The sequence below is a fragment of the Schistocerca piceifrons genome, chromosome 5 (assembly GCF_021461385.2).
Source record: "Schistocerca piceifrons isolate TAMUIC-IGC-003096 chromosome 5, iqSchPice1.1, whole genome shotgun sequence".
Taxonomy (NCBI): Eukaryota; Metazoa; Arthropoda; class Insecta; order Orthoptera; family Acrididae; genus Schistocerca; species Schistocerca piceifrons.
Window position 1 is genome coordinate 396,862,381 of NC_060142.1, and position 14,037 is coordinate 396,876,417.

The 14,037-nt window shown below is 45.4% G+C and overlaps 1 protein-coding gene and 1 non-coding gene across 2 annotated transcripts in view; one reads left to right on the plus strand and one right to left on the minus strand.

Annotated features, from left to right (window-relative positions):
• LOC124799027 (protein SPT2 homolog) overlaps positions 1-14,037 on the plus strand; it is a 512,977-nt gene that overhangs the window by 70,174 nt on the left and 428,766 nt on the right. The window contains exon 4 of the mRNA XM_047262563.1: positions 3,075-4,430. Within this exon, the coding sequence (XP_047118519.1) occupies positions 3,075-4,430 (1,356 nt within the window). The remainder of the gene's footprint in view (positions 1-3,074; positions 4,431-14,037) is intronic.
• LOC124799725 lies at positions 12,805-12,911 on the minus strand. Its single transcript, XR_007017073.1, has one exon. It is a non-coding gene; the product is annotated as a U6 spliceosomal RNA (small nuclear RNA).

Consider the following 14,037-nt stretch of genomic DNA (forward strand, 5'->3'; position numbering starts at 1 on the left):
CATAATGAATATTAAGATATAATGATATAGGTTTAAGTTGAAATTTCAATTTTATTAATAAAAAACTAAAGCCGAAATTCTTGCATAAGCAATCTTAGATGCAGGGAGTATTCAGGTAGGTATAGTTGAACATAACAAGATTCCTCTATTCAAAATTTAAAAATTAAATTTAAAGATGAGATAACATTACAAATCATCAATTGTTATAGACAAGTGGTTACCAAAGTTAGTATAATTAATAAAAGAATATAATTATACTTAGTGTAAAAGAAAATGAGTATAAACAGTGAATTTTTAAAATGCATAGTGTCTCCTAAAACCAGATTCTCGCTCATACAATTCCTGAGTGTGCAGGCTGCATATGTGCCTTTAGGTTGAACATAACTAGATTTCTCTATATGTGATAATAAATAAAGTTCCAAATTTCATGTGAATAAAAAATAATATGAATATTAACATATAACAATACAATTATACCTTTTGCTGGCTATTTTCATAACTGATACCAAAGTTCTCCCCAACACAAATAAAAATACAAAAATATTCAGGTAGCTGAAGGTTGTACATAATCAATTTTATTTGGGACAGTGGATTACTAAAGTGGAAACAATGTTAATATATCTTGAAAGCTAGAAATGTCTTTAGTAAACTAATCCAGGGTTTAGGAGCAGATGTGGAACATACATATATATAAATTAAAGGAGATCCAATAGTAGAATATACGTAGATATCTGTGTCATCATGATACGCCACAGTTTTTGAAGCGGCTGATTGTTTGTTGTTGTTGTGGTCTTCAGTCCTGAGACTGGTTTGATGCAGCTCTCCATGCTACTCTATCCTGTGCAAGCTTTTTCATCTCCCAGTACCTACTGCAACCTACATCCTTCTGAATCTGCTTAGTGTATTCATCTCTTGGTCTCCCTCTACGATTTTTACCCTCCACGCTGCCCTCCAATACTAAATTGGTGATCCCTTGATGTCTCAGAACATGTCCTACCAACCGATCCCTTCTTCTGGTCAAGTTGTGCCACAAACTTCTCTTCTCCCCAATCCTATTCAATACTTCCTCATTAGTTATGTGATCTACCCATCTAATCTTCAGCATTCTTCTGTAGCACCACATTTCGAAAGCTTCTATTCTCTTCTTGTCCAAACTATTTATCGTCCATGTTTCACTTCCATACATGGCTACACTCCGTACAAATACTTTCAGAAATGACTTCCTGACACTTAAATCAATACTGGATGTTAACAAATTTCTCTTCTTCAGAAACGCTTTCCTTGCCATTGCCAGCCTACATTTTATATCCTCTCTACTTCGACCATCATCAGTTATTTTGCTCCCCAAATAGCAAAACTCCTATACTACTTTAAGTGCCTCATTTCCTAATCTAATTCCCTCAGCATCACCCGACTTAATTAGACTACATTCCATTATCCTTGTTTTGCTTTTGTTGATGTTCATCTTATATCCTCCTTTCAAGACAAGCGGCTGATATGGCATTTGAAATGTGCATTCTTATAGGATAACTATCCAAGGAGTTCCACCCAATAATATCCAAACAGCAGACTCTGTACACAATTTATTAAATTACCAATACTAAACTCCTTTAAGTAATAACAAATTCATATAACTTACAAAACTTAACAAATGCTTAAAGAGTGAGCTTGAAAAAACAATAACGGCAGCTTGCCACCATAAAATCAAGAACCTTTTACAATAGTGCTTTTAGAGTTTATCCGAAAGACAAAATCCAATAATAAGTTAACTTGGCATTACAATTTAAAATGACGATAATGGCGCTTGGCGCCATAAAATGAAAGAAGCGCAACACACAACCAATAAATATAATAACAAAATTATTTGATACAACCAAATGGCGCGGGCAACTCCCAACGCAATCACAGAAGAGCGAGCTCTCAACACTAGCCTTCCCACTAGAAACGGTCCCCGAAATAAACCGCTGAGAGCTCCCCGACATGCCCCCCACAACTGCCCATGACTTACGCACCTTGGTTATGTTCTGTAACACACAACAGATAATATCAACACAAGATAAAATTCAAAATACAGTATAACATCCCGACAGCACATGATAACCACAGTGCCGTTAACTCGGGCGCTCTTAAGTACCGGAAGCCAACACACAAATCTCAAACAATTCTCGCTTCCTAAAACGAAACAATAAAAGCCAAGCGCACATGAATAGTCGAAACACAGTCTTGTAAGTGCCTTAACGACACCAAACGCGACTATTCCACCAAGTTAATAATAACACAATAAAAAAATACAGTACATACCACTAAATGCTTTTACACAACCAAATTGACTAGATAGTGTTGTTCAGGTTCCAGAAGGCCACATATACCAAGCAGCAGTAATTCACTATGTATATACTGCACAAAACCGCCCTTCTTAGGCAGCACACACAGCAAAAGGTTGCAACAACACCGTCCCACATCAGATAAGTTCAGAAACCGCTGCTGGAGCTTCCATGGGAAAATCTGAAGAGCCAACCGAGCCCACACCCTAACCTGGTAGACGACTCCAAAATTCAGCAACTAGTTGTCTCCGGGCCAGAATATCACAGGACCACACCGGACCTCCACATCAGACAGGCAGAAAGAACAAGTACGCCGACTCCAGTTAATCACCACCGCATGGCCAGCACAGCGGCGAGTCACCTCCGCCCCAGACCACTCTGCTCATACTGCGAGGCACAACAACCTTAGCGCTAGTCACTAGCAGGTCAGGCAGAGCGAACTTCACGTTCCGTCCAGTCCCCGGAAAAACCAACTACCCTCTCGCTTTCCGCCGGCCACCGCAAACACACGCCAGCGACGTCATAGCAAATCGCCACCGGAGTGCCACCCGCACCAGGACAGCGAACTATAATCGATTACAGTGCGCGCTCTGAACAAGATCACAGGTTAGCGGCGCGCGTCATATCAGCGGCCACTAATGCCTTGAGTAAATCATTTATGTAGATCAAATTCAGGAGAGACTCAAACATGAAACTATGTGCGTGGCCGAATTTTGTGCTTCCCTCCTCGAGTTGAAGCTCTGTCGGCAGGTCGCGTCAGCCCGTTCCGCGGGCGCGGTTTCCGGCCGCCGACCCGCGCGTCCTCCCGGGCGGCGTCGCCGTCGCCGTCGGCCAAGCGCCGGCGGCCGTCGCGCATCCCCAGGTCGACGTCGGGCTCTCCCGCCCACCGGCCGGCCGCCGGCAAGCACGGCACGCCGCGGGCGTCGAGGCCCGCCTCTCCGGGCAACGCCGCCGGTCCTGAGGGCCCGCACCAGAACGGTACCGCGCCGGCGCCCAACATCGTCACCGACGGCGCGTCGCAGGACAGCCAGCAGTCGCAGGAGGCGGAGGCCGTAGCGGAAGACCCGGCGCTTCTCGGCGTCGGCGAGCGGCCGCAGCACGGGCTGTCCATCCGAGGCGGCCTGGCTCTCAAGAAGGCGCTCGCGGGTCGGGTCGCAGCGTCCAAGGCCGGCCGCGAGCCACCGCCACCTGCCCCCGCCGCCGAAGACGAGAGCCGGAGCTGCCACGGAAGCCTCAAGAACGCCGCCAACGCCGCCGCCGTGCGCTCCAGGCTCTCCTCGCCGAAGGGTGGCAGGCCCGCAGCTAGCGGGGAGCCGGTGTCTCGAGGGTCGAGGCCGAGCGTCGGTACTGCCCTCAGACTCGCATCGCGTCTGCAGTCGCCGAGGAGCAGGCGGAGCGCGCAACAGCAGGACTCGGGAGGCGGCGAGGACGGCGTCGACGCGCCCGAAGAACAGGAAGACGGCGGCGGCGACGCGGGTCGTAGAGGCGGCGGCGGCGGCACGGGTCTGGCTGGCGTCGCCAGGCTAGCGTCGCGCGTCCAGTCGCCCTCGGCGGCGACCAGGGGGCGGAGGCAGGAGGAAGCAGCCCGGGGGCAGAAGGCCGGTACCGGAGGCGTGGCCACTGCTCTCTCACTGGCGGCGCGCATCCATTCCGGAAAGAGACGCGGCGCTTCGCCGGCTGCAGGTGACGACGACGCAGACGGCGGTGAGGTCGGAGGCGGAGACGGCGCCGGTGGCGGCATACCGTTGCGCGCGGCTGCGGGCGTGGCAGCGGCAGCTAGGCGCGCCCGCTCCCCCAAAGCTGCGGACGCGGCCAACGCCGCCAGGGGCTCTACGGGAGCCGGCGCACTGAGAGGCGTGGCGGCGGCCGCTTCCCGCCTGCAATCGCCGCGCGGCCAGAGAGGAGCAGCCAGCAGCGGCGGCGGCGGAGGAGGAGGGACGACGGTGGGATCGTTCGCGATGGCAGCGTCTGTGGCCTCTCGAGTGCAGTCTCCCAGGGGCCGAGCCGCTGCTGGAGCAGCAACAGCCGCCCCTGGTTCGTCGGTCGGGTCCGTGGCCGCTGTGGCGTCCGTGGCGTCCAGGGTGCAGTCCCCGCGCAGCCGACCAGGTACTTGTGTTCCACTTTTATCTCTAACTACAGCAACCTCTCTATTCATACAATGAAGGCTTTCATGACCGGATGGTACTGTTGTTGATAATTCTTCCGGGTTATATGGCCGTGGTCCATGGAATTCTTCTATTCCTAAAGTTTCGTCCAATACTACGTTGGACACCTTCCGAGGTATGGTTGGTCCTGCTGAGTCCTGCCGACTGACGAGTCGGGCGTCGTAGAGCGGCCTAAATGCCGAGGAAAGTGCGCGTGGTCTGGCTTGCACATAGTAGCAGAGAGAAAACTAGTCAAAGATAAAATGTAACTATCGATAATAGTCCGTCATAGATAAAAATCACTTATCGATTCTGTAACGCCACTGTCCATATCTCGCTTAATTTCAAGGCCTCTTCTTTTCTATTAAAATTATCTTCATGTTTATAAATTTCAATAGCCTGCCTATACAGTCGTGGATAATAGTTCGTGGTAGCACTTAAACCTGTAGTTTCAGAAAACTTAACTACATGGTCACCTGACTGAAGTGCATGTTCCGCAACGGCCGATTTTTCTATTTTTCCCAGTCGGCAAAGACTTTTATGCTCCTTTACCCTCGTATTCACACTTCTTTTCGTAGTACCAATATAGACCTTGCCACAAGTACACGGAATTTTATACACACCGCTAGATGATAATGGTGGCCTTCTATCTTAAACAGAACGAAGTACTTGTCCTATTTTTCTGGTAGGTTTGAATACCGGTTTCGATAGTTACATTTTATCCTTGACTAGTTTTCTCTCTGTTACTATTTGCAAGCTAGACCACGCTCACTTTCCTCGGTATTGAGGCCGCTCTCCGACGCCCGACTCGTCAGTCGGCAGGACTCAGCAGGACCAGCCATACCTCTGAAGATGTCCAACGTAGTATTGGACGAAACTTTAGGAATAGAAGAATTCCATGGACCACGGCCATATAACCCGGAAGAATTATCAACAACCTCTCTACTTTTTTTTTATTTACACGTCACGTTCCGTAGAACCAAATTGAGGAGCAAATTTCCAAGGTCGTGGAACGTGTCAGTTCATGAAATTGCAACATAGAAGTAATAACAGATAAAAATAAATGTTCATGAACCTGAAAAAAGTCATCCCACAAGTTAAAGTAAACGCTATCAGCAATACGATAAGTATTAGCTTAATTTTTCAAGGAACTCCTCGACAGAATAGAAGGAGTGACCCATGAGGAAACTCTTCAGTTTCGATTTGAAAGCGCGTGTATTACTGCTAAGATTTTTGAATCCGAGTGGCAGCTTATTGAAAATGGATGCAGCAGTATACTGCACACCATTTTGCACAAGAGTGAAGGAAGTCCGATCCAAATGCAGGTTTGATTTCTGCCGAGTATTAACCGAGTGAAACCTGCTTACTCTAGGGTATAAACTAACATTGGTAACAAGAAACGACAATAAGGAATAAACATATTAAGAGGCCAATGTCAAAACACCCAGACTCGTGAACTGAGGTAGACAAGAGGTTCGCGAACTCACACCGCTTACTGGCCGACCCGCCCGTTTCTGAGCCAAAAATATCCTTTTAGAATGGGAAGAGTTACCCCCAAATATAATATCATACCACATAAGCGAATGAAAATAAGCAAAGTAGACTAATTTTCATGTCGAATGATCACTCACTTCTGATACAGTTCGAATAGCAAAATGGCAGTATTAAGTCTTTGAACAAGATCCTGAATGTGAGCTTCCCACAACAGCTTACTATCTATATGAACATCTAGAAATTTGAACTGTTCAGTTTCGCTAATCATATGCCCGTTCTGTGAAATTAAAACGTCAGGTTTTGTTGAATTGTGTGTTAGAAACTGTAAAAACTGAGTCTTACTGTGATTTAGCGTTAGTTTATTTTCTACAAGCCATGAACTTATGTCACGTACTGCACTATTTGAAACCGAGTCAGTGTTGCACACAACATCCTTTACTACCAAGCTAGTGTCATCAGCAAACAGAAATATTTTAGAGTGACCTGTAACACTAGAGGGCATATCATTTATATAAATAAGGAACAGGAGTGGTCCCAACACTGATCCCTGGGGCACCCCCCACTTGACAGTACCCCACTCACATCCCACATCACAGCCGTTATCAACATTGTAAATAGTGACATTTTGCTGCCTGTTGCTAAAGTAAGAGGTGAAACAATTGTGAACTACTCCCCGTGTTCCTTAATGGTCCAAATTCTGGAGCAACATTTTGTGATCAACACAATCAGATGCCTTAGTGAAAAAAAAAATACGCCAATCGTTCGAAACCTTTTGTTTAGCCCATCCAATACCTCACAGAGAAAAGAGAATATAGCATTTTCAGTTGTTAAACGACTTCTGAAGCCAAACTGTACATTTGATAGTAAATCATGTGATATAAAATGATCAATTATCCTTACATATACAGCCTTTTCCATAACTTTTTCCAAAATTGATAGCATAGAAATAGGTCAAAAATTATTTACATTATCCCTTTCTCCTTTTTTATAAAGCGGCTTTACTACTGAGTACTTTAATCGTTCAGGAAACTGACCATTCCTAAAGGAAAAATTACCATTTAAGTGGTACGGCACGTAGACTATTCGACTTCCTCGCTGACATAAGGGAACGGTTGAGAATGAAACAAATCAATCCCAGCTGTGGCATCGCACAATTCTCTTCTGGACACCGACCTTACCCCACGCACTCTAACCGGAGTCTGGGACAGACACATACATGCACATGTGTGGAAGAAGATTTCCTAGAACACTCTGTCTGCTTCTGAGGGCAATACACGAACAGTAGACGTACACTACACTTAGACTACACAGATACAGAGATACATATATACAAAGCAATAAGAAATCAAGAGCAATGACCGCAATTAAATGCATTAACAGAGAGAACTTCAAAAACAACATATGAATAATACTTACGGACACGACTAACAAACATTTCTGTGCCCAGTGTAGCAAGCTCCAGAGGGTGGACAGCGACATCCGCAGTGATAGCGACAACAGTGACACTGAAGAGGATGAAGAGGAGGAAGATGAGATGTAACAGTAAATGAGACTCCAAAAGTTATCAGTCAGACATAACATGCCAAAATTCATTGATAAATTCTACATATCACTCAACTAATAGCTAAGGATAGCTAATACTAGAGTAAATATAGTGTAGTCTAGCTAAGAAAGCTTCAGCGTTGTACACAGATCAATACCAATTGTTAATGCATATGATTAATAATATCATTTCTGTACTACTAAATATAAACTATTTTGTTGTGAATGGCGGTCAACAGCTTGAAGAAATCATTCCGAGGTATTCACCGCCAGTCACAATCGGTCATGGCACCAACAAATGTCTGCTCTGTTCTATCATCAACTGTGTGTCGAATCTTATGGGACTTAACTGCTAAGGTCATCAGTCCCTAAACTAACACATTACTTAACCTAAATTATCCTAAAGGACAAACACACACACCCATGCCCGAGGGAAGACTCGAACCTTCCGCCGGGACCAGCCGCACAGTCCATGACTGCAGCGGCTCAGACCGCTCGGCTAATCCCGCGCAGCAATTCTATCATCTTTCTGCACTCTACTTAATACAACTTTTTTTATATTTCAGCCTCAAACTATTTGTAATTTTTTAAAAAGTATTTATTCTATGGCAAATAACTGCAGACAAAAACAAAACTAAAAGCTTCGAAAAGATGACAAATGAACACTGTAATATGTAGGACATGTTCTAAAATATCTAGTGACAGGTCTATAAATTTGTAATAAATAAAGTTCCCGATTATCAGGTTGCGGAATATCCATCTTAAGAAACTTCCTGGCAGATTAAAACTGTGTTTCGGACTGGGACTCGAACAGGACCTTCGCCTTCGACAGGGAAGTGCTACACTGACTGAGCTATCCAAGCACGACTTACGACCGGCCGTCACAGCTTCTCAGCAAGTTCCGTCTTTCAGGAGTGTTACTTCGCAAGGAGGGCACGAGCACTTCTGGAAAGTTTGGTAGGTAGGAGAAGAGGTACCGGCCAAAGAATAGTTGCGAGAATGGATCGAGGGGCTTTTCCGGATTGCTTAGTTGATGGAGCTCTTGCCTGTGACAGGCAATGATTCAATGTTCTGGTCCTGGTCCGACACACAATTTTAACCTCTCAGAAATTTTTATATTAGTGCACACACTGCTTCGGAGCGAACACTCATTCTGGTACCTATGCATAGTTTGGTTTGATGTTAAGAATAAAAGTGGAAGGCAAAACTCTTTACTAAATTTATAATGAATGCTTTCATCTATAACATGCTTTTTGAATATGACTCACATTTTACCGCAGGAAGACGTCTCTGAAATTTTTTTTATTGTTCCCCATCTCCGATTAAATGTAGGACTCTACAATTGCTACATGTCTGCGACCGATTTCACGTATGTACATTTGCCTAGCCCTTTTCTCTGAGATAAAGATCGAAATCTCCATCTCATTTAACATCGATAGTAAAAGCAAGTGATTTAACTTTTTATGCCATGGTTCCCTTCAGAATTTTTCATCTCTGTTGACAGTAGGATTAAGGTTTTTACCTCATATTTTGATTCTACTGTACTTCCTGACTATTGCTAATAACTTGAAAATAGATATTGTCTCAAAAAGTGTCTCTTCAGCTCAAATACAAGTTCGATGCACCATTCCACGCTAGTCCATTTTGTGCAAGCTGTGTCACCTCTGCATAACTACTGCAGCCGAAAAGTGCTGTATATTAATGTCTTGATCTCCCTCTACAATTTTATGCCATCTCCCCCCCCCCCCCCCCCCCCCACAACTACGCACACACACAAACACACACACACACACACACACACACACACACACACACACACACACACATACACACATTTCCTTCAATTATCAAACTATTCTTTGATGCTTACCTATCAAACGATCCCTTCATGTACTTAAGTCGTGTCATTACTTTGTCTTTTCCACAATTCGATTCAGTACCTACTCATTAGTTATTCGATCTATCGATCAAAACTACCACACTTTTCTGTAGCAGTGCGTTTCGAAAGCTTCTATTCTCTTCCTGGCTGAATAGCTTATCGTCCACGCTTCACTTTCGCACAAGGCTATGCACTAGACAAATACTTTCAGAAAAGGCTTCCTAAGATTTGAATTTATTTTCGAAGATTGCTAATTTCTCTTTTGCAGAAACTCTTTTCTTGCTGCTTCTGGTCAGCATTGTATATTCCCTCTGCTTCGGCTACTCGCTCAGCATTTCTTGATTTAATTTGATTATATTCTATTAACCTTGATTTTCTTTTTCATTGCTACTTGATCTATGTACAGACTGACTAACATCGGGGATAAGGTATAGGCTGAAACCTTTTCTCATTCCACGACTCATACTGCGCTTTCATGTTCGTCGACTCTTATAATCACCACCTGGCTACTGTACAACTTGTAAATACCCTTTCGCTGCCTTTCTCAGTTTATTTCCAAGATGGGTCATAGGGTTAATATCGTCTCGCGTGTTGCTATACTTCTCCACAATACAAATTGATCTTCCCTGAGGTCGGTGTCTATCAGTTCTTCCATTCGTCTGCAAACAACATGCGTTATTAAACTGATGGTTCTGTAATACTGACAACTTATAGCTAGCCGCTGGTTCTTCCAAACAACGTTCTGTTAGAATATCTTAAAGCTGCAATATCTAGGAACTGGTTGAAGTGTGTTGCGTACCATAACAATTATTGCGACTCATTCGTAATCGACAGCTAAAGGGACACTAAACTAAACTCCGTCCGAACAGGCCTTGGAGGCCCAACCGCACCGACCGACCGCCTTGTCATCCTCAGTCCATAGGCGTCACTGGATGCGGATTGAAGGGGCATGTGGTCAGCACACCACTCTCCCGACTGTTGTCAGTTTTCGTGACCCCAGCGCTATTTCTCAGTCAGTTAGCTCCTCAACTGGCTTCACAAGGGCTGAGTGCACTCCACTTGCCAGCAGCGCTTGGAAGATCCAGACGGTGACTCATCCAAGTACTAGCCAAGCCCGACAGCGCTTAACTGGAGTGATCTATCAGGAACCGGTTCTATCATTGCGGAAAAGCCGTTGGCAGCTGAAGGGATACATTCCTTGAAAAATGATGCTCTGCTAGATAAAATACTCGTATTTATAAGGGTACGTCGTCTCACTCGCGCATTTTATTTAGCCTGCAGCTGTTATTCTTATCCCGTTCACTGGGATCCGAATCACTAGAGGATCAGCCCAGAGCTACAGCATGGACATAGCAACCGTTTAATAGATCCACAAATTCAGTTTATTTTTATTCGTAAAAGCGAGCAACAGCGGGAAAACAATAAGACTTCCAAAGTCATTCAGTACGGTTTGCAAGGAGGTTTAATTTACTGCCAAACTTCAATAATTTGCTTCACCGCAGATCAGGGATGGCTAAATATTAAACCTGCTGAAGGCTATATTTACGGCCAGAAGTGCGCAGTTCAACCATGTCTGTTTTTCTTGCCGCATATCTAATACACTCCACATAAGATCTGTTGTAAGCTCAAATGTCATCTCTACGCGCTGCTGCACTGGTAGCAGCGGTTTTTCTCTGAAAAACTTCTCGAAAACATAAATTAAATTCTGTTTCTTGTCGCACTGTAACGGCTTTCGGCTCACAATCGTCCAACTGCTGAACACAAAGCAATTTGACACATTTTCGCTGCGCATGCGAACTAGTCCAAGACTGGAGGCCAGAAAGCTACTATATAAAAAGGTGGGTGATATATTTAGCACTTTGATGAGCACAGACACTGAAGACTTTGAATGCTTTAGCGCGCCTCTGTGTATTATTCGAGCTAGAATAATAATAAAATACCTAATACATGTTAATGAAGTCTTCTCGGGTTATGAACCTGCTCAAAGCATCGTTCTGCGGCAACGTTTCGACAAGTTTCTTACTTGTCATCTTCAGGAGAGGTGTCGGGTTCGTGTCCAGTTCCTGTCTTTACGGGCGCTGGACCGCAGGCTCCTCTGTCTCGTCTGCAACCGCTGGACCAATCGCGCATCTCCGGAAGGGGTGTCGTGGACGGTTGTGGTGGGTGCGACTCCTAACGTGTTCGAGGATTCTGGCATCGGGTCCTGGTTCTGTCTGTCTATTCCGTCCGCTGCCTTCACGGATTTCACATCAGAGCGTTCTTGACATATTCTTGTTAGTGCTACATCCCATGCGGAGCTCATTGGACCCTGATATCCCTTTTGACAAGATCACCATGGACCCGCATCTCCAATGCCTCTTTGATGATCGAGTCTCAGAACTCGTTCGTCCTGCAAAACACCTCTCTCTATAAAATCAAACATACGACATTCGTTGAGACTGCGCTCTAACACCTCAGATTTGTTCGTTTAGCCGAGGCGAACGCTTCTCATATGTGCTGAGCGCGTGGGGTGTCGCATTGTCCTGCTGGAATTGCCCAAATGTGTCGGAATCCACAATGTACATGAATGGATGCAGGTGATGAGATAGGATGCTTACGTCAGAGTCGTATCTAGACGTATCAGGGGTCCCACATCACTCCAACTGTGCACGCCCCACACCATTACAGAGCCTCCACCAGCTTGAACAGTCCTCTGCTGACATGTTGGGTCTATGGATACATGACGTTGTCTCCATCCGCTCGACAAAACTTGAAACGAGACTCGTCCGACCAGGCAATATGTTTCCAGTCATCAACAGTCCAATGTCGGGGTTGACGGACCCTGGCGAGTCGTGCAGTCACCAAGGGTACACGAGTGGACCTTCGGCTCCGAAAGCCCATATCGATGATGTTTCGTTGAGTGGTTCGCACGCTGACTCTTGTTGATGGCCCAGGGCTGAAATCTGCAGAAATTTGCGGAAGTATTGAACTTCTGTCACGTTGAACGATTCTCTTCAGTCGTTGTTGGTCCCGTTATTGCAGGACCTGTCTCTGGCCGCAGCGATGGCGGAGATTTGGTGTTTTACCGGATTCCGAATATTAACGGTACACTCGTGAAATGGTCGTACGGGAAAATCCCCACTTCATCGCTACCTCGGAGATGCTGTGTCCCATCTCTCGTGCGCCGACTGTAACACCACGCTCAAATTCACTTAAATCTTAATAACGTGGCATTGATACAACAGTAATCTATCAACAGCGCCAGACACTTGTCTTATATAGGTGTTGCCGACCGCAGCGCCGTATTCTGCGTGTTTATATATTTCTGTATTTGAATACCAGTTTCTTTTGCGCTTCGGTGTAAGTAGTGATGTGAGACGTCATTTCCTTTTGCGCTTCAGTGTAAGTAGCTGATGTGAGACGTCAGAAGGTGACGTCGCAAAAGAAATGTGGAAGCTTCACAATTTTGCTTTTCATCGTTGCGTAGGGGCCATGCTAATCTTTGCTGTATCGTTCCAATTTTAATATATGTACTGCCGAAACGAATGCACCGCCTCGTCCATCAGGTCACGGTCCAGGACCAAGTGAAATTCCCTACTTATCCACACACTCCTCAAGTAGTGCTCATGCCCATCAGCGATCGCTGATTCCCGTAGGAGTTTGGGGTTGTTTGTACATCCGTACTGTAGGGATTATTGGGTCACCTCGCCCTCGTCATATATATATATATATATATATATATATATATATATATATATATATATATATATATATAGTGTGAGTTTATTAATTTTCGGGCATGCAGCCACACAAATAAAATTGCTTCTACTGATATTACTGCCGCCTATCGTCTGGTGAACCTCAGAGTGAGTCGCAAGACTGGTCACAAGGTTTTTCTTTTCTTTATTGTAATTTCATTCCCCTGCCCCATATGGGGCATGGGAGGGCTGTCAGTGGCACAATCCGTCGCTCTTTAGCCGAGTGACATGACAGCTACTACAAGAAGAAAAGCGATAAAAATGGGGGACATAAAAACACAGTAAGGGGAGATAATGGAGGTAAAAATACACTGATATGGAGACGTTCATGGGGGGACAATTTAAGAAGTCGACATAAAGTGAAAAAACACAGTGGGCTATTATTAGAGCACAAAAAAGCCACTGAAGTCACACACACAGGTTGAAAGTTGTTCACAGTACTAAAAACACTCCAGAACAAGAGATTTTAAACCCACTTGGAGAGATGAAGCACACCAGACAAGAATAGAACTGCCAGGAGGGACCTGCCGAGGGAGAGGCCTGAGAGGATGGAAAAGGAGGGGAAAGCAGCAGGGGAGGGGGCAGGATGAAAAGAGTAGGGATGTCAGCGAGTGCACCAAGAGCCAGGAGACTGGTGCAGTAGGAGGTGAAGAGGGAAGACAAAGGCAGGAGGGGGTGCAGAGACACTGAAGAGGAGCACAAGAGAGGGAGGGGGAGTAGGAGGGGAAAGCCGCTCAGGAGAAGGGATGGGGAGGAGAGGGAGCCTTGACGAGGAGGCAGGAGGAAGGTCGAATTAGAGTTGGTAAGAAGGGTAGACGTCAGGGTGAAGGTCATCATCCGGGAGGGGTAGATGAAGTTGCATTGGTAAAGGAGGCAGAGAGGGTGGGAGACAACGGTAAAGGCGCTGTAACAGGTTG